At 40.9% G+C, this 21,558-nt stretch overlaps 1 protein-coding gene across 5 annotated transcripts in view; it reads right to left on the bottom strand.

The window, feature by feature from the left end:
- LOC138211355 (amyloid beta precursor protein binding family B member 2) overlaps nt 1–21,558 on the bottom strand; it is a 39,613-nt gene that overhangs the window by 2,018 nt on the left and 16,037 nt on the right. For 4 of the 5 annotated variants that reach the window (XM_069171159.1, XM_069171161.1, XM_069171162.1 and 1 more), the window contains exons 9-13: nt 7,140–7,254; nt 3,914–3,989; nt 644–724; nt 425–540; nt 125–307 (exon numbers count right to left, since the gene is read on the bottom strand). In XM_069171159.1, the coding sequence (XP_069027260.1) occupies nt 125–307; nt 425–540; nt 644–724; nt 3,914–3,989; nt 7,140–7,254 (571 nt within the window). Of the gene's footprint in view, nt 1–124; nt 308–424; nt 541–643; nt 725–3,913; nt 3,990–7,139; nt 7,255–10,055; nt 10,343–21,558 lie in introns of those variants that run through there. The other variant, XM_069171164.1, reaches the window with a different exon arrangement.

The raw sequence follows: 21,558 nt of genomic DNA, 5'->3' as shown, positions 1-21,558 counted from the left end.
ACAAAAAAGACAAAAATGCCCCCCAAAAAAAGCATGAACCTCGCTGCAGCCAGTTACTTCAGGTCAGTCAGAATTTAACAAAACCACAATGTTTTACTTTCATACTTTAGTTTCCCGAGCTTACCACACAAGCAGCCTGCACAGCCTCAGACACGCTGCCTGCATTGGGGTCACACCAGAACACGTGACACTGGAAATGCTGGCTCCCAGTGTCCATAATGAAGGCAAATGAATGCACATCCCGTCCCACGCCCATGAAGGACAAGAAACGGACACGGCACTCCACCAGTGCCTCCTCTTCCTCCTCCTGTACAGCCATCAAAGAAAATCTGAACTTTATTAGACCGTCCTCCCTAATTGATAAGCAAATTCACATCTTTTATTTATTTGTTAGTCCTCAGGATAGCAACAAAAATCCCCTTGCCTTTTCTTTGATGACAGCCACAGTAGTGTCAGCAATACTCAGTATGACGGGAATCCAGTCTTCTTTGCCTGTGGTGGACAGAAGGTTTTCTATGGCCCCATTTATGATGTCCATACCTGGGGTCAAAACACAGGTGAGTGTGAACAGGGATACAGTACATGGAGGAATTCACCCCATAATGCAGAATGTCTCATGGTGTGTGCATGGGCTCAGTTTTACCTATAGGTCGAGACACAGAAGTCATACCCAGATACAGCACATGAAACTTCTGCACCAACTCAGTCTTTGGCATGGGAAACTCTGCAGAGAGAAAACAGGCAAACAAACATTATACTACGCACATACTCGCACACATATCGCCTGAGGGAAATTTTTATCACACGACAACATCTAACGCAACGTTTCAAAACAGAAGTCCACACAGGATAATTGGCTTAAAGTACAGAAATAAACAAACCCTGATGAATATTTTAATATTTTAGGGTGCTGTTGACATGATTCGGGCATGAAACAACCCACAGAAGCATGCAGGATTTCAGAGGGATGGTGGATGGTTCTGTATGAAAACCCAGCTGTGCCTCTTTATAAGATGGCTGGTAGGCAGAAAAGACTGCCGCACACAATGAATGAGGGTGATCTAACATGTTGTATCACCTGCATCTCAGTCAATGCAGATGTTATCATCTTCTACCCTCAGGACCTGACTTTTAACACACATCACACAATTAGATCTACAAGCTTGGGATGATTTCTGATAGTCAATACCAAAAGTAGTTGACTGTTGTTAGATGTTGGTTGGGATTGTCAATCTTTCAATGTGCTACAAGATAGAATAAGGAAAAATTAACACAATGTTAAAAGAAGAAGCTACTAATATAAGACTTTTAAGTAGGCTTTTTGTCACAGACCATTTCAGTTTGCTAATTTTTCTTTCATATTATATCACAGACAAACATTACTGATTGTGATTGGTATTTACACCATCTTCCCATCTTGGTTTATGGTTTATGGCCTGGCACTCTACATATGAAATTGTTTCCAGTCGCTGCATCTTACTGAGTGTAGACATTGGGTTTAATTCTGAAACTATTGGAGCAGCCTTCAGCCAATTGGAAATGACCTCCATATGTGCTGAAACTCTACCTTCACTGCAACTACATTGAGAAAAAAAAAATGCTTGACTTCAACATCATAGCAATGAGCCACCCCCACTGGTAACTGATTGGCCCACCCGTAAAAGTAAACCTTGATGTGAGCACGGTTTCCAGACTATAATCACAGCAAAGAAAACTGATGCTGTGAGCAACAGTCTGGAACAGCTGGGCTAATTTCGACCTATATCACTTGGTTCCTTTATTCTGAAATGTTAGACCATGCTGGGAAGAAAGCATGCTGGGAAATGGTGATTTGATACTGCCTATCAATTCAATCACAACACAGGTTATTTCATGGCACTTAACACATTAAAGTCCTTACAGCAGAACTTTACAGCATTATACAGAGAAACCCAACAATTTAACAATTCCCACATAAGCTAGGGGGGGGGAAAAAAAAACCCTCCTCTTTAAGGGAGAAAAACCTCTATCATTTGGGATATATCATGTGTGGGGGGGGCGTTTGAGGAAAAACAGGAAAAGCATGCTCTATTACTTGTTAGCAAGGATATCATAAATGAGAGCCAACTGCAACAGGAAATTAGTAAACATATACTGTATTATTTGATTGAATGTTTGTCATAGAGTAATTTGAAAAAATGTGTATTATATTACATTTCTACACACAGAGGCTTTAAAGTGTAACATAAGAACGAGGAATGTTTTGATGCCTCTCTGATGTGGATTTTGACCCCGGTCAGAGGTAGGACACCTGCAACTTCCCCCCCACAATGATTTCATGAACTTTAGTAACGTGGTTACAACAGAAATCAGAAATTGCTGTAACCTGGTTACTCAAAAACCAGAGTACTCAGGTTTACGTGAGTATGAAGTATGGAAAGGTTGGGATAATGGATTTTGCCTGGACTCAACTCAGCAGTTTACTCTTCCCCAAAATATCTCATCATTTTAGTGTCTAGCGCTAAAGCTCTACAAACTGTAGTTACATGAACAACGAGTTGTGGAAAGTTTTTAAAACATCAATTCCATATTAAAGTAAATCTCAGACACTCAGGATCCAATGAGGACAGCAGGGCTGTTATCATGATGTTGGCACTCATCCCAAAACATTTGGTGCTAATCTCCTCAATTGTGTCCCAACACGAGATTGTGCACTACCAGCCCCCCTTAAGAGATCTACTTCAGGCAAGCACAATAGGTTAGGTTAGGTTAGGTAGTTACTTTATTAATCCCCGAGGGGAATTTTTTTTCGCTACAACAGCATACAGGAAGCAATAGATAATAATAGAATAATAGAAAGCAATAACTGTTTTCCATTCACTGCAAAACCAGCTCCGGTGGACTGGTCTATCCACTGCAAGGGCAACACCTCTCACTGGACACCAAATGCTTTTTGAATGAAAACTTCAAGCAAGTTGCATCTATGAAAGATATGAGATCTTTAACCAATAAATTCTTTAATCCTGGGGTTGGGATGGGGGATGTGGGGCACCAGGCCTTACCTCAAAGAAACACTAATTGGGTTTTAATGAGGTTGACTGCCTCTGTAAGTGAAGAGCCGATATAGTTGTTTTATATTCTGGTGCCGGAGCTCCTTTCCCCTACGCTCAGCAGATACGCACGCCAGCTGAAGTCATAGCCGCGGATGAATTGTGCTGGTGCTTTTTCTCTTTCCTACTGTAATTACTTGGGACTGAGAGGAACAAGAAGTGGGAATTAGCAAAATAGAAAACAGTGAATAGAATTAGCGCTGGGAGGATAAGGCTGTGTGATTGTTGAGCAAGGAGTTGTTCTGGAGTCAGCATTATATGTATGTAATTGAACCAAACACTGCTATCTTTTCTATTAACAAATGTTCATGGTTGCTCCTGAGGCAACAAAATCATCTTTTAAAAAGGCATATACTTGGTTGTAGATGTGGAAGACTACTGTAATCGGAGGCAAGGAACCACAACAGGGAAGATAGCACACGGCTGACAAATCCAATTCTTTCACGAGGGAACTACAAAGGACCAAGACTCAAAGAAATACGTTTAATATATGTGTGTGTGTGTCCTTGTATTACTTATGTTGTGGAGATATAAATCTGTTTACACAGTCACAATGTGGAGACCAGCCTCCCTTTTAGGGACAATAAACAAGTCCCTATAGTGTAAATCATTACATCTTAAGTTACAGTTAATATATAACAGTTAGTAGTAGCAAACAAATTTTATGGTTAGGGTTATTGTAAGTCTCCAGGAAGTGAATGTCATTGTAATGTCCTCTAAAGTGATGGAAACCCGACTGTGTGTGTGTGTGTGTGTGTGTGTGTGTGTGTGTGTGTGTGTGTGTGTGTGTGTGTGTGTGTGTGTGTGTGTGTGTGTGTGTGTACCTTGTAGCGGTACATCAGAGCCGTTCTGGGAGGAGCTGCCAGCTGCAGCCTTGGCACTTTTCCTTTCAGCCATTATCTAAAGAAGGAGAAAGAAAAGAAATAGAGAGAGAGGTGGAAGAACTCGAGGTGTGAAAACCAAAATGATCAGAAGAAGAAGGGGGGAAGAAAGAGAAGACAACAGGTGAAGAAGAAAATTAAAAGAGGAAAGCGATCAGAATATGAACAAGAGAAGGAACGGTTTGGTTACAAACAGGCACAACAGAGTTCAAATAAGATTAAATTATCTGACGAATAAACAGTTAAAGCACACAAATGATGAAATTTTTTTTTAAGGATGAAGCTTGCTATTCGCTATATTTTTGCTATTGTCAACAAATACCGGTGAAAAAGAACAATGTTCGTCCATTTGTAAATACTGAAGGAACTTTGTTTCTACTGAAGACCTAAATCATAAAAATCGAGTCAAAATATGTAATAGTGTTTCTTCAAAAGGCTAAGTCATTTCCCAAAATAGCTGAGTGATGTCGTTTTTAGCAAATGCTTCTCCAACAGGGGTAAATAATAATGGATTTGTGAAGGACTATTTTCAGCCACAGATTTGGTGCACTACACTGAATATTTACGGCAGCAGGAGAGCGTATATAGGATCGATTCCAAATAGACTACAGTGTTCATGTTCACTGTAATAAAAGAACATCACCAGATTATATTGGTGTGGCACATTGATCTGTATTTAATCGTTTTTGGACAACAATGGAGGTCTGTGGTACGGTGGAATAATCTTCATCAGGTAATACTTGTTGTAGAATCAGTCAGTTGTTGGTTTTGGCCATTTCATGCAATTTGTTGACGGTAAGAAAAATATTGAACATTTTCAAACATTTTGTCCTTTAAATCCTTCTCCTCCAAATGCTATATTTATATCCCAGTGTCCGATTTTCTTTCTTTTCTCTCGATTTTCTTTCCTCCTGCTCTTCTGCAACACGCACACTTTAAACAGTGTTGAATATTCTGCATGGCCCCTGCACTGAGCCACTGCACCCTCTTCCTGCTACAGATATTTGATTAATTGTAGGTGTCATTAATCAAAGTCTATGGTGAGTCTGCAACTCTGCTCACAGGGGAACATGCAAGAAGACGCACACACTCACACACTCCCTCACACACAGTCCGAGGAGGCCCAATCAGCACGCTGCGCAGCTGCAAGACTCAGGTCACCAAGTTTCTCCCCTGCAGTAAAGAGAAAACTACCACTGCGTTTAAAATAGGCAGTGTGAAGGTGTGAAGAGCCATGGTCGCGCACACATACAGATCCACTGATACACACTCTCCCTTCAGTTTGGGGTTAGAGATAAGAAGAAATTAAAGGAGAAATAAAAAAAAAAAAAACCTCTTTTCTCTCTAAATGGGTCGAGATGCCTCTAAGGGAGAATATCTGTAGTTCCAGGTAGAGTCATCCTTTGCAAGGGCACTGCTGGTCTGAGGACACACCGGTTTCTCTCTGTATACAGAAGTGTGTGGCTGTGTCTCAGTCGTGTACTTCTGTTAGTGCACTTAAATTTAGTACACTTACAGGTGGTACACTTAAGTTGTGCATTTTGACAGGGTAGTCTTGAATCTTACACTGTTGTTCTGTACTTACAGGAAATAACTATACGATATGAATGCATCACCTGTAAACATATCTGCCGGCTGCGGTTGGTTATTTTACCTAAAAATAAATTGTTCCATGTGTTCTGTTTCATTTACACAATAAATATACTGATTGGTATAAAATGGCATTCTGCAACTGCTGCAGCTTCCTCAGCCACTATTTCCAGCAGTTTGAAAGTAAGCTATTGTCCACTATGAAGCCATGATGGCGACTGCTAAGGGTAAAAAGTGTCCAGCGTCCCAGACTCAATATTTTGACCGTTTTGACTCAACCATCCAGGTTCTCCGAGGGCACTGCATGTTTCCATACTTTTCCATGTGGATGCATTCAAAAGTTTTGTGTTGTGTGGTTTTTATGCCATCTATTTTATGTCAAAACTTAGGCTTGTAAATATAGTACAAACATGCAACTCAAAGTGCTTCACATGGGAAAACAAAGAAAAATACATATATACAGGACTAAAATTTACAACAATAATCCAATAAAGTGGTCAAAATCAATAAATAGCCTAAATCTAATTCAATAGAACATCTTTTACTGGCCTTCATTGTATTACAGACAGCATTAATATTCCAGACTAACTACAGAAATCAGAATAGGCCTGACAGGAAGTCATCAGAAAGGCTTTTAATAAGATCAGGTGTTATCATCAATAACAGTCCGGCATTCAGTCCAACTCTCCATTTCTGTCCATTATATCTTACAAAGGACAGGTTTCTTTAAAAACAGGTCACTAATGTAAAAAAATATATATATATATTTTCAAGAAAAAGGCTCATTATTTTCCTATAACAGCTGGGTGCTGTATTGTTCATCAAACATTACTCAAACAGGGTAAAAAGAGCATTCATTAGGGACTATTTTCCCTTTCACTCTCATCCTGCTGGTTGAGGCGGCCGCTCTGGACATTTATTTTGGATAAAGAATCAGCATCCACTTATATGGAGCAAAAAATGTGTGATCATACATGAATCATAGCTCTATCTATTTTTATATCTATTAAAATTATATGCACATTAAGAGATTTTGAAAGATTTATATGCATAGTGCAATATCTTTGGGAGAGAGAGAGAGAGAGAGAGAGAGGGTGTGAATCAAACGATGCATCTTTTGCACCTTTAAGAAACCATGATTCACTGAGCATTAACACACATCCATATATATATATATATATATATATACACACACACACACACACACACACACACACACACACACACACACACACACACACAGAAAACTATTTTCAAGAAACACTGCATATGCTCTGTAACCTGAATCTCCTGACTGTAAAGGCTTTTAAAACTCCCCTGTATCTCCCCTCTCAGCTTTTACTTCCCGACTCAAAGATAACAGAGATTGTGTTTGCAGCCACGGCCATTCGCTTTCAAAAATATGCAGGTAAAAGTATCATCTAAGTTACAGCATTAAAGAGAAGCTGTGGATGACCACATCAGCATAAATAGATTTCTTTTCTCTCTGCAGTCGTGGCACTGATTAAAGCCTGATAACTTGTTTCAGAGCAGCAGATGAGCTCATTCATGTGGAGACGGCGATGGTAATGACACCCACCTTGGAGCAGATTTCGTGTAGACTTGTGGCGATGGCTGCAGCGGGGGTATCACATCGGAACACGTGGCACTTCAGCACCCGCGTGTTTTTGTCTCTGGCCACATAGGCAAAATCCCTGGAGCGCAGACAGAAGACGCAGGAGTCATCGCATGAATTTCCCATGCAGATAATACACAAACTCAATGTTTATCTCAGCGCATTCACAGCAGGTGAACCAAACACTTTTCTACGTTAAAGGGGCGGTAAGTAAAAATCTCTGTTGTCCTATTATACAGGAGACACTGTGTTTCCAGCCTGTAAACTTATTTTGGTTTCAATTTCAGTGAATAATTTGGGTTTCTTTCAATTTCTCAGCTGCCCTCCAATGTTTATGATTATACAAGGAAGATAAACTTTTCAATTAAAGGAGTAGTGCACAGGATTTGGTGGCATCGAGTGATAAGGATGCCTCCAAGTGTGGGAGAATCTATGCTGACCATGAAACCAGTGTTTGGTTTGTCCTGCCTGGGCTACTGTAATACCCGCCCCCAATGTAGAGATGGTGATGAAGGGCTCATTCTAAGCTAACTAAGTCACAATTCTTAGTTTTAGATGATTCTAAATGAATCAAAACATAGTTATAAATATGATATTATTTTTCATAAATTCTACACACCAAACATTTAACTGGTGGAGGCAAAAGATAATATAGCAGAGAGAAAAAGAAGGAAACTCAAGAAAACAGAGGCTCATTGTTTCCCCCATGAGAAAGGAATTATAGAACTTCAGCTTGTATCTTGGTGTAAGTGTGTTTGAATGTGTGAAAAGGGATATGAGAGAATAATTGCATATCATTGAGTTAATAACATGAAGAATCCTTGAATTATATCACGAGATTATACCATCTTTTTGTAAATTAAATTTTTGCCGTAATAATTTTTGTTCCATTTCATAATACATTTCATTTCCATATATTGTAAGTGGGAGAGCAGGATTTTATCCACTTAAGTTTAATGCACTGAATAGCCCCTGCAAGCTGGATTTTCAGCAAATAAATTATAGTTTTCATCTCAAAGCGTCCTGGTATTTTTCCTTGGAGAGCCACTTTTGAACATTGTTAGATATTGGTGATCAAACACTTCTTTAAGGGCTTCAGGAATCTCCCAACAGACACTTAGCTTCGAGACAATATGCAGATATGATTGCCAATTTATGTCTAATATTTCCCTGCGGCAGTTTTTCTTGAGCTTGTTGGGATACATTTTGTCTTTATCTATAGTTTCTGGAAATATCTTGATTACTTTCCAATTGCAATTCCTTCACCCATTTTTTTCATATTCCTCTGAGGGTTGCTCGACTGGTGTGGGTTTTACATCTTTTCTCTATATTCTGTATATGTGCTATTCGGGTGTGACTCATTGCAAACATCAAAAATAGTTTGTCCTTGGACTTGTCTTCCTTTCTGAACACAAACAAACTTTCCAATCCTCTCCTTGCACCTGTTTCCAATGACATCTGTTCAGCAGTGGAGAAAAAGTGCAGCCAGAAAAAGTTCCAAGAAATAAAAAACCACAAATGACAACAGAATCATTATTACCCTATTTTGCATCATGATATATTTACCTCATGTCTGGATGTTTCTTGTTAGAGCTGTGCTTTAATTATCTCACTCATTTATTGTGAAGTAATGACTTCATTAAATAGCAGCTGCCCTTAAGCTTTGCAGGTGTTGCAATACATTATTCACCAATCAGGGTTTACCATGTTACTTAAAGCCCCTTTAACATTTGAGATGTGTCGCTGAGCCATAAACAACAAGTCTGTCATTTATGAACTGAAAGTGATGGTTGCCTATTTTGGCTACAATTACACACTTACTGATAAGACACACAATCATATGCAAGCACGGAGGCAGATGTGTATCGCAGTGCCCAAGGAAATTACATGCCTAGAGCTTCACAGTGGCGCCACATGGCAGAAAAAAATGAGGAGTGTGGGTGGCAGATGGAAAACAGCTAGCTGCATGTGGGAGACACACACACACACACACACACACACACACACACACACACACACACACACACACACACACACACACACACACACACACACACACAGAGAGACTAGATGAACGCATTTGTTCCTCATTAACAGGTGAGACAAGCTGTAGAACAAAAGGTAGGAAGATGCGTTTCCAGCCAGGACAGAAATGACTGAATAATCAGACAATACAGAGTGAAGGGTGTTTTTTTTTTGGGGGGGGGGGGGGGGCAGTGTCACCAGATGCACACATGCACACATGCACACACACACATACTTCTCACACTCCAGAATAACCACAGACACAAACAAAAATATGGCGAACACAGCTGGCATTTATTACAGCAGGCTCTTTGTGTTTATGAGTCCATTATCAAGCCTGTCTCCTCCGCTTAATTGTGCGTTCACACACTTTGGGTCGATAATGCCCTCCGCCTGTGGCCAGGAAGGATGTTTGACGATGTTTGACTGTGTGTGTGTGTGTGTGTGTGTGTGTGTGTGTGTGTGTGTGTGTGTGTGTGTGTGTGTGTGTGTGTGTGTGTGTGTGGTGTCCATTGCACTTCATTCAGGGACATTTGAGCAGTGCGTCTCCAAAGCAGCACGAGTGGCCTTGCTTCGCACACTACAAATGGTTCTTTTATGACTTCTGTGCCCTCTCTGGGGGATCAAAATGCTATAAAACAGCATGCAACTCTTAATAGGAAATAGCCTGTGGCCAGTTTTGATTTAGACCTTCAGTAGATTGCTGCTGCACTCCTGTAAAGTGCAACAGTGACTCTGGGCGAAGCAAAGCCACTGATTTGACGCCTGCAGTGACAGATGTGATTGCACACACGATATCTGAAAACAATGGAGGGAAGCAAGATCACATCTGAGCGCAGCACAAAGAGCAGTTACCTTTCTCTGTGTCCCGGGAAGCAGGGGGATGTGGGAGGGGAAGGGGGGTTGTTGGTGGTAGGGATTAAGAAATGACACGATGATGGTGGTGGAGGAAACAGTACGGAGAGAATGAATGTGTTAAGAGAATGATGGGATGAGAACAGGCAGAATGGAAGAAATGTGTGTTGTGGGGAAAGAAAAACAAAAGAAAGGGAGGACGGTGTGATTGGGAAGGCAAAGAAAAAACATTAATACACACAACATATTGAATCAGAAACATACACAAAGTTCTTGCACTTCAGTTATTGTCTTCCCGTGAGGTGCTCCTGTGTGTGTGTGTGTGTGTGTGTGTGTGTACTGGAGCTCAGCTCTGTGTACTTTTCATGTCAGTGTATTAGCATTCTGCTACATTATGACACAGGATACCTTGTGCCCCTCCCTGCCCCCCCACACACACCCCAACCCACCACACACACACACACACACACACACACACACACACACACACACACCTTCTTACTGCAGCTTTCTCCTCATACCCACCTCAATCCAATTCCCTCTACCTTCTCCTCCTCTAAATGTCTTTAATCCATCTCTTTGCTTTTTGCTTTTTAATCTTCATTTCAGCTCTCTCCCCTCTCACTCTTCTACTCACTGCTTTTTTTTCTCCACAACGGGACAAGCCCCCCAAAAAAGAAAGGCGATGCAACCCAAGAGTGATTTACTTCAACACTGTAGCTCATCCCAGCCGCTCACCGTATACTCTGAGATACTCTATTATCCAGATCACTACAAAGGAGGCACAGGCTGAATAAAGAACATAGCACTAATTCAAACATTGACTGTCTTTGATTCTTTGATGATCCACTCAGTAAGAGGCAGTCGTATGTGTATGTGTGTGTGTGTATGTGTGTGTGTAGTGTGTGTGTGTGTGTGTGTGTGTGTGTGTGTGTGTGTGTGGTGTGTGTGTGTGTGTGTGTGTGTGTGTGTGTGTGTGTGTGTGTGTGTGTGTGTGTGTGTGTGGCAGCAGCTGGCAGATTATTTCAAACAAGAGTTTTATCTCCGGTGTCAGAGCATCACAACTGCTGTTACAACTGCTCTCCAAACAGCCGGTATATTTGCCTACATGCACACACACACTAACACACAGGCAGAGAGACATATGGAGACTACTTCAACATTTCCAGTATATAAACTGCCTGTCTGTGTGTGTGTGTGTGTGTGTGTGTGTGTGTGTGTGTGTGTGTGTGTGTGTGTGTGTGTGTGTGTGTGTGTGTGTGTGTGTGTGTGTGTGTGTGTGTGTGCGTGTGTGTGCGCGTGTGCACTTGTAGTATTAAAATGCATCTCCTTCTCTCTGTTTCACTGCGTTTTGATTTCATTCATGATTTTTTTTTTTTAACTTTCCATTCTACTTCCTTCTGCTCAGTTTCTAATTCAGGCTCCATGCCTTATTCAGCATCTTTCATTTGGTGGAGTTGGATTTCGGTGTCGAAAAGCTGCTCCCCATTTACATTAAAAAAAAAAAAAAAAGTGTTTCTCTCTACAACTAATTTGCATGTGAATGTCTGTCTGAAGGTGTTGCAAATGCTTTATTACCGATGAAAGAACCACATCAAACCTGCAGCATTGTCATGATCGCGCTAATCTAATTAGACTTTTACAGCAAGAGTGAGACATGTTTTTCTGCCTGTTTTGGCATTTCTCCAAGTAGCCAGCATTTTTTGCACCTTATTTTCTTTTTTTAAAAATTGGAAAATTTAAATTTGGCAATCCCAGTATACTGTTATGTATGTTACAAGGCTATCTCTCTGTGGCCTCAAAGCGTGAACATTAAAAAAATCAATAAAACCGGTGATACAAAGCTGGGTGTTGTCATTAAGTCCTATTTATGCTTAGTTCGTCATGTGAGTTGCATGTATGAGCTGTTATCAAAGCACTATAGTTATTCGGTTTTCTGACAAACAGAAAGAACTAAAGAGTGAATTGGTCTGTCGTACAACATGTATCATCCTGTATCAGGAGATGACGGAGAGTGAGAGAGAACAGAGTTGACATTTAACCAGCACAGATTCAGCCAAAAAAAATCCTGTCTTTTTGCCAACAAAACAAACAGTTTGTCAAATAAATTTGAGCAAGGTTTGAGAAACACTACATATAACATATAATATGTGTGTTACTGACAAACTATTACCAAGAACATGATCTCAGGGCCCAGCCGGTACCTACATTGTTGACTGTAAGGCCATCTTTTAACGTATGTTGATCAAATAAGGAAAACAATTTTAGAAATTTCCCTCTTTAAGGGTACACATAGATTTTCATGAATTAACCTGAAATGAAAATGTGGATATTTTACACTTTATTTAGTTGAGTCTGTCTTTACGCAGCTTTGTGTGGCGACAGAAAGAGAGGAAAAAGAAGAGAGAGTGATTGGCTTACTTTGGTATCGTGGTAAAGAGAAGCAGGCAACGAATCAACCAACAACTCGGGATAAATGACACACAGACTTCCCGAGATGTCGGAGGAGATTTTGGCGGGAAAGTGAGGAGAGAGGATAGATGGACAAAATCTCAAGACATTGAGTTAGAAAGGCAGAAGGCCAGAAAACCAAAATGAAAAGGTGGGAGTGAAGCAGGAAGGATTGGAAACGATATACGAGACCCACATGGGGCTGGATGGCGGAGGAGGAGGAACGGAGAAAAAAAAAAAAAAGAGTTAAAAAAAGGTAGGAGATGAAAGGTATGAACGCACCAAAGCAGAGAGATGAGTTAAAGCAAGACTCCCACCACTCATGTGTTCTTTTTTTCTCTCTGTGGTCCACATATTTCCAGAGCTCAATAAAGGATGACTGCCTCACTACTACCAATCTCTCTTTGATCCTGGAGATTAAATGAGGTCACGGCTGCAGATGTACGGAGAGGGTTTCACAAAGCTGCACAAAACCATCAGTCACCCACTATCAGTAGTACCAACAGCTCTGTGTGTAGTAGTGGAAACATTAGTATACAGTATATACAGCTGAAGGAGAACCCCACCTTCGCATACTTAAACAGGGCTCAGGCTTGTCAAAATAAAGGCTTGAATCATTTACACATATTTTGGTGCCAGTTATATTTTTAGATCCTCTGAATCTGTTACGATTATCTCATAAATTGCTGTCGTTATAACCTTTGCACTGGTTTTAATAATCAATTGTAAATATGACTGTAAGTGTCCAGTATCATGGCAAAGTGTCTAATAAGCACACACTAAAGGAAAGTGCATCACATGTGTGTTAACACACCTGACATCATCCAGACATGAGAGGAACATGTACGTAAACAGAACTAGGTCACCTATGAAGCTCATGCGACAAATTCCCTCGACGGAGGTAAAAGACAAAGTATAAATGCTCCTGAAGTCTTTATACTGTAAGTGTGAGGAGGGACCTGGTGGCTTAACTCTTTCACTCTAGAGTTCAGGGTCCAAGTCCAGGAGGTGGGGAGGTTATTTATTTATTTATTTTTCCAAACGCTAACCATTTGTCCCATGATGGTGCAAAGGAAGCTACCAATTCCACTACTGCCAGAAACAACTGATACAATTACGCCAACTGCATTGAGGTGGCTGAAGTAAAGAAAAAAAAAAGAGGTGCCAGCAAAAGACAAGACTCACATTTATATCAGTGTGGCCTTCGATCAATAAAAAAAAAAAACCTTAGGTTTTGAAAAGTTTGAAAAGTGATGTGCAGCTAGCTGTACTGCTTCTGGACAGGTAAGGCACAGTTTATTTTACTCTGCAGTAAAATATAATGATTTTATTCATTTTTTTAAGTTAGTGAAGTACAAATACTGACCATGAGCAGTACAAAACATGCATTTTACACAAAATAAGGGAACTATTTTCACGAGGAATCTGACGACAAATGCAAACTTTTTGTGCCAGGTCATCCACAATGATACGGAAATTACAACAATAAATCAATGAAAAGACAAAGGAGTAGAGCCACATCAGTAATTACTATTGTGTTGATGGTTTTATATTGCCTTTTCATTTTTTGTCATAAGGAATCTAAATGCTCAATAGTTTAGATAAAACACTATTTCCGCAGATTGTAGTGTATTATTTAAATTCATGTTTTTTAAAACTTTATTGAGAACAACTTTGATGCATCTTCAGGAGCTAAACTGGTGTAATAAAACTAACGCGTCCCACTACTGGTACTGTAAAAGAGGCTTTTAAGAGGCAGTGAAAACAACACAAATGTAAGTAGTCCCCAACCTGCCCTATCGTTCCTTCTTCTGGTCTGAAACTTCAAGTATCGCTCAGTAGAGACTCATGTCTCCTCCAAACCATCTGTCACCCGCACACAGCACGGTGGCATCACACAGACTTCCATTATCAAACGGCTTTACAGAGTGTCTGGGTAGCACTGCCCGCTATGCTAATGCACTTAAAGTACATACAGAATGCTAACCGCAAAGCCAAATGCTGATTTGAAATATCTGAGAGGGAAGTTTGTGTGACTCTGCGGTCAGCAAAAAGGAAACGAGGAGGCAGAGAGGACAAGGTGTGTGTACACTGTGTCTGTACACTGTGCGTGTGTGTGTGTGTGTGTGTGTGTGTGTGTGTGTGTGCGTGCGTGCGTGCGTGCGTGTGTGTGTGTGTGTGTGTGTGCAGGGAAATATCATGCTGTACTTATTGGTTTCTGCTAAACTGGTTACTATTATTACTGACAGTGTTGTGACTCCGGCTGAAGTCCAACGTGGGTGTGGATCTGATCCAGTTTCAACATTGAACTTTGACAGGTGTGTGACATCAAAACAGCTGTCAGGTAGATTTATATCAAGACACTTCCAATGACTCTTTTTTTTTTGTTTATTGTTGTTTGTATATCTTGGTTGTTTGTGTATAATATATATATCTATATATATATAGATATATATATAGATATATACTGTACTGTATATACTGTGCATTTTATATTTATATTTTATATTTTTACTGCTATTTTATTGCTTTTCTATTGTTCTATTATTATCTTATTGCTTCTGTATGCTGCTGTAGCGAAAAAAATTCCCCTTGGGGATTAATAAAGTAACTACCTAACCTAACCTAACCTAAAACATTGTTTTTGCAACAGTTGTGCGAGACTCTTTGATGGCTTCCTTTAAAACCTGATGCAATATGAAATCATCATCAGTAAAGAAAAGCACTCTAAAACTAACAGAACAAACTTAGTCTTTATGAGTATTATAATCATAGCTTTAACTATATTCATGACAACTGTAGTAAGTATTATTAATCTTAGTGAAAGAGAAATCCACCCTAAGTGTCTTTTTTAAGTGAGCAAACAGTTCTGCTGGCAGGCTTTCATATTAATTCCATTTTTTTAATGGACCATTGTAATCTACATGTACTTTCATTGGTCCAAACTCAATAAACATCAAAACACACTGCTGCGAAGAAGCAGTTTCTTAAAATTGGACCCCTGAGTCACGCTAATTGTGTTTGCAGAAAACAGCAAATGTTGCTCATCACTGAAGTTAATTGTAGTTTATTGTAATGGAATATAAAATATTGTGATTAAAAAAAAAAGGTCATAAAAGCCAAAGATAAAACCAGAGAGCAGAAGGAAAGGGTACTTTACTGAACCAGTAACAGGAGTGTACAGAGCTGCTAACAGAAATGATCCCTGTTTTACTGCAGTTTTGATGCTATGTTGTGGTGCACAGTCGGGTATTTAGGTTAGATAGCCAATAGTTTAGTTAGTGCCTTGCCAATACTGGATTCTTGAGGTTGATACCAATAGCAATTTCGAGAGATTTTTTAACAAATCTGGGGTCAAGAAAATGTTACATTTATCACTCTTTTGATATTATTTGTGTTATATCTCTCAATGTTTTATATTATTTCTTTGCATTTGTATGCCTATTGTCATTCTATTTGTCAGTGTTGTATTTTTCTTCTGCTCTTTCTGCCTACTATGTATAGCATTTACTGAACTGCACGTTAGTCTGAGACATATTTGTGATTTCAGGCATACTATAACTAAAATAGATTTTACTTGACTTTCTGTTGTATGAGGTATAATCACCCTAAATATGTCTTCAGCATTTTTATGTCAATTTCTTGTTATTTAATGGATGACAACGTATACATTTTTTTTTTGCCTGCTTCCAGTCCTTATGCTAAGCTAACCATATCATAATGAGCTGATATAAAAGTAGTATCAATCTTCTTGTCTAAGAAACCAAATAAACTTATTTCGCAAAATTTTGAACTACTCCTTTAATAGTAAGGCCGAACAAAGACAAAAAAAATACATGGAGCAGTCCACAAAACAGAATTTTTGAGCCATATTGGCGCGAACCGAAGGCAGCACCAGTAAAACCTCGTCCAGCCACAGCAGCACTGCAGTACTTAAAGTCTGTGTGACAACTGAACAGGGTAAACCCCTCCGCGGCCTGGTGAATTAGTCATGGCCCACAGCCATTAGGCCTAATGTAAAATGTCTGCGTAATTACCTCTCCACACCGTAAACTTGTTTACAGCTCCAAGATGAGCAGCAAAATGAGCACCCGAGGCCAGAGGAGGCCCCCCCCCCACCTCTGCATCACTGGTACCACATGACACACTCGCTATCTCTATGCACACATACACACTCGCAGGCAGACAGACAGAAACACTTACACAATCACCGATATTGCCAGAAGCAGCAAAGAACTAGAACAGAAATCAAGTCAAAATAAAAATAAAACTTTTGTCTACAGTATATTAAACAGCGTGCACAGCACACAACGCTCCTTGTGTGATTTGAGCATGCAGTTGATGTTGTTGACAGCAGCAGCTATGCCTTCATTTGATTCATCCTCTGTACCTCCACGTTATTTCTACGAAAACTCGCAGATTTACAAATCTGATGGTGAATGTGGCGTTTTATAGCAAAAGGCAGAAACACACACGACCCCAGTTTATGTTGATGCAGCTTTGTGACCCAATTCCAAGCGTTTGTCGTGGCAGAGAGGCAAAGGAGAAAGGGAGGGGCAACATGCAGAGGAAGCACACACAGTACCCATGTGTCAACACTCGTCATATTTCATTACATATTCAAGAGTGCAGTTAGGTGGGTGGGTGAGATGGAGAGACACAGAGAGTATGGGTGTGGGGGGACGAGGGATGAGGGATGAGGGGGGGGGGAAAAAAGAGGGATTCTGGGTGGGCGAGAGAGGGAGAAAGATGATGTCCTGCTGTTCTCTCTGCTCTTGATCATTTATACATCACACTGCTCTGGGGTGTGTGAGCATTGGAGTGTGTGTGCGCTCGTCTGTTTTTGTCCATAACAGCCAATACTCTCGACTCAGACAAAGCTTCAGTGAGATTCATGTATGTGTGTGTGTGTGTGTGTGTGTGTGTGTGTGTGTGTGTGTGTGCGTGCGTGTGCGTGTGTGTGCGTGTGTGTGTGTGCGTGTGTGTGTGCGTGTGTGTGTGTGTGCATGTGTGCGTGTGTTTGTGTGGGTAAGAGAGAGAGAGGGTGGAAAAGCGCTGGGATTTGGTGTCGAGTTAGTGCGGAGTTTTTCTGAGCTCTACTCTCAATGCAGTTGGGATCATACCGTTTGCGTGTAACCTAATTAGCTGCATGTGCGATAAATCATTACGTTTCCTGCACACACATGTGCAGCCTTTCTCTCTGAAGTGGATATGCTGATTTCTTTAAAGGGTTGGTCCACTAAAACCACACGAATATGTGTTCGCGCTCTCTCTCTAGCATACAAACGAAACAGTTTGTGTGTTCTGTGGACGATCCACACTTCATAAATATTTGTAGAAAGAAATGTTGCTGTTGAATTTCGCAAGTGTATTGTTTATATCAGTGGGAACACCCCGGATTAAATGCCATCAGGCTGTCTTGTCTTTGGCTGCAAGCAGAAATCTCAGAGACATATATATCTAAACTGTCAATATGGCTGCACAACATTACACAGTAGATCAGTAAGATAATATATATATATACTTTTTTTTTTTTAAATTGGATGAACAGATGCACTAAAAGGTAAAATACAGATACTTTTTTTTAAATGATTAGTCAGTTAATCAGTTATTCAATTCACAGAAAGTTGTCATCAATGAGTGTTGAAATTAATCATTTAAGTAGCCACATTTTTGTGAGAGATTTTTGTCTTATTTGATAGTAAACTGAATATTTTGGGGTATTAGAAACAAGAAATCCGAAGCTGTTACTTTGTGTTCGAAGAAATTGTGATATTGGACCCTTTTTTTCTCTTTTTTTCATAATTTTCTGTCACCTTGTTGAAAAAAAGATTAATTGAGAAAACACTGAGCAGATTAATTTACAATGAAAAGAACTGTTAGTTATAGACCTACAGAAATGAGAGTGTGGTTTTATTGACTTGTTCAATTAAATGTTCTATTTTTAAAGTAGTTTAGTTGCTAGGCTTCAAAAATCAATTGTTGAAGTCCTTCCAAATAAATAGTGAAAAAGAAGCCAAGTTTCCAGTCATCAGGTTTCTCTCGTTTGTTTTAGAGGAGGTGGTGTTGTGATTGTCTGTGTTTGACTGTGTCAACCTCAAAATTTTGCATCTTTTGCAGTTTGTGACAGTAAAAATGTCCTGGTCCTAAACTGCAGAAACATGTTGCATCACAATCATTAAAACTGATAAACGTGAACCACGACCACAGGGGGTTTTATTGGAAGGCGATTTATTGGCCGGTGGGGCAGGGGAGGGAATCTATAGGAGGAACAGGAGGAGTAATCTGTCAGGAAGACAAGGATTACAGAAGGTGTGCCTAACAATGCTAATGTAAGAGAGAGAGAGAGAGAGAGGAGACTGAAGGGAAAGGAAATGTGAGATAAAAGGAAGAGATGGGTTTTTTGTTGTAATTCTGTGTGTGTGTGTGTGTGTGTGTGTGTGTGTGTGTGTGTGTGTGTGTGCTGACATTTAATTATGAGCTGGAGACACAGCTTTTACCATCATAATGACCCTTTACAGAATGAGAGTTTCTGGGAGGTTGGGTGAAAATATCCTGACAAGAGCTGTGTGTACGGGTGTGCAGAAGTGGGAGTGATGGATTGTGGGTAAATGGAAGAAGCTGACAAGAAGGAGTGATGACTTGCAGGGATAGAGAGATGTTGGTATAGGGCTCAAACCAGAGCAGGGGTGGGGAGGAAAGGCCATCAATCGCTTTGGCATCTATCGAGTGGGTCTAGGTGTTCGTGGCCTGTCCCTGAGGGCCATCAGAGGAGCCTTGCATGTTAATTAAGGCTGCAGGGGCCTCGACATTAGCAAACAAGCTGAGGTTATAATGGGGCATTATGACTGGAGGGACTTGAAGAGCGGCTGCCACGAGCCAAACATGCACATGCAAACTCACTTCATTGACATAAATGGAGGAGATCGCAGGAGTGTGTTCAGCATTTAAAAAATGTATGATAGTAGAGGCTTGCATGTCTCTTCTCTTCTCTTCTCTTCTCTTCTCTTCTCTTCTCTTCTCTTCTCTTCTCTTCTCTTCTCTTCTCTTCTCTTCTCTTCTCTTCTCTTCTCTTCTCAATTCCCTCCTCTCCCCCTTCTTTTCCTCTTCCTCTTCCTCTTCTACATGCCACAGCTGTCCACAGAAGGTCAGCTGGGGGTGGGGGAGCTGGAGGGAATAAGCAGAGTCCCACTGCTGCCCACTAATGAATATGAATGGGATGTGGAGTCCAGCAGGTGTGTTTGTAGAAATGTGTTATTATGTGTTTGTGTTTGTGTTTGTGTTTGTGTTTGTGTTTGTGTTTGTGTTTGTGTTTGTGTTTGTGTTTGTGCGTGCACTCGCACATCTGCTGTGGAGCCATATGTGAAGAACGGTAACAGTCGTCCATGAAGAAAAGCACGCAGACAGCAGGCCTGTATAAATGCACTATTGCAAATGTACACCATCAAATTTTCAACTGTGCTGTCTCAATTTTAATAAGTGTCACATGCCAAGGACAAGAAAACAAGCAGCAACAGACCCACTGGTGTTGTAAATCATTTCACTCTGGCTTTTTGTTCTTCGCTTAGTGTTTCCCTGCTCATCCTTCATCCTCCTCCTGCTGCTCTGCTTATTATAGTAGATAGGAGAGAGAGAGGGAAACTCCATAAACGCATACAGTAGTTTGTCTCTCTCTCTCTCTCACACACACACACACACACACACACACACACACACACACACACACACACACACACACACACACACCGAATGCAATATCAAACAGCTCCAAACAGCCGTGACACACACTTTGAAAAATCCCTGCAGCACATCCAGATCCTTTAATCCTGTCTTTCTCAATCCCTCCTCTGCTTACTTCGTCGTCTTTCTCTTTTTTTTCTCTCTCTTTCTTTCACGACTGACTCCCTCAACAGTCTCAGTGACTCCGGTTGCAAACCTGTCGCCGGTAGCCTGCACACCTACACCTGACCAGGCTACCCAGAGCGAGAGACAATGTACACAGCTTGAAGTCAAACACACAGCAGGCAGCTGAGAAGTAAATGAGCGAAAAAGTAAAAGGAGATCTAATGAATGAAAGTAGGGTCGGTATACATGTGTCGTGTCCTCTACACAAACAGAGCAGTTAGAAATAAACAGAGAAGCTAGAAAAGGGGGGAGAGGCAGTGATGGATGACTGTAGGGATGGATAGATGGAGAACAGAGAAATGAACTGAAGACAGAAGTACTCACACAGGCAGGCATCCTCGCCCCGTTGCAGACAACTACTTCCCTGCCTTGTTAGCTCCTACGCCACGGTGACATTGCTTCAGCCCTTTCGCCACGGTACCCCGGGGTAAATCTCTTCCTGTCTGCCTCCTCTCTTTTTCTTCTTATCCTTTAAAAAAAAAAAAAAAATCCACTGGGGCTCCTTTTCCCTTTCTCCTCTCCGTCTTTCCTTCCCCTCCCCCTGCTTCTCCCTTTCCTCCTCCCCTTCCCTCTGCTACACCTTTTCTCTCCCTATCTTCCTCTACAGTCAGCTTCCCTTGCTTTGCTCGCCTGGTCCGGAGAGTCTCCCGCGAGGTCCTGCTGTGTCCTGCTCAGTGCAATCAGGGAGGCATGTCTCCCTCTTCCTCTCTCACTGGCTCTCCATCACTCTGTTTATACCCGACTCTCCCTCATAAGCACTGCCACGCTTTCTTCCCTGTGCTGCCCCTGTTTGTGTTGAATATCTTCTCCTCTTCCTCCTATCTTTGTCTCTGCCTCTCCTGCTTTACTGACACTGAAAAAAAAGGGGGGAAAGGCTTCCACCGCACTAAAGTGCAACGGCGGGACAAACAAAGAGATGCAGAAAGAAGAAGAAAGAAGAAGAGGAAGAAGAAGAAGAAGAAGAAGAAGAAGAAGAAGAAGAAGAAGAAGAAGAAGAAGAAGAAGAAGAAGCAAAGCTGTGCAGCCAATGGCACAAGAGTGAGGCAGAAAGAGCGCTGGAGACAAAGAGTGGAAACAGCACAAGAGCATTACAGACAGAAAGATGGGTTAGAGAAGTGGGTGGGTGGGTGGGTACACATGCACACCC

Source organism: Embiotoca jacksoni, unplaced genomic scaffold (genome assembly GCF_022577435.1).
Source record: "Embiotoca jacksoni isolate LCO1_2020_lvr unplaced genomic scaffold, fEmbJac1.0.p SCAF_5, whole genome shotgun sequence".
In the NCBI taxonomy this organism is placed as follows: Eukaryota; Metazoa; Chordata; class Actinopteri; family Embiotocidae; genus Embiotoca; species Embiotoca jacksoni.
Note: the sequence above shows the minus strand (reverse complement) of the source record. Positions and strands in the feature narration are given on the sequence as shown.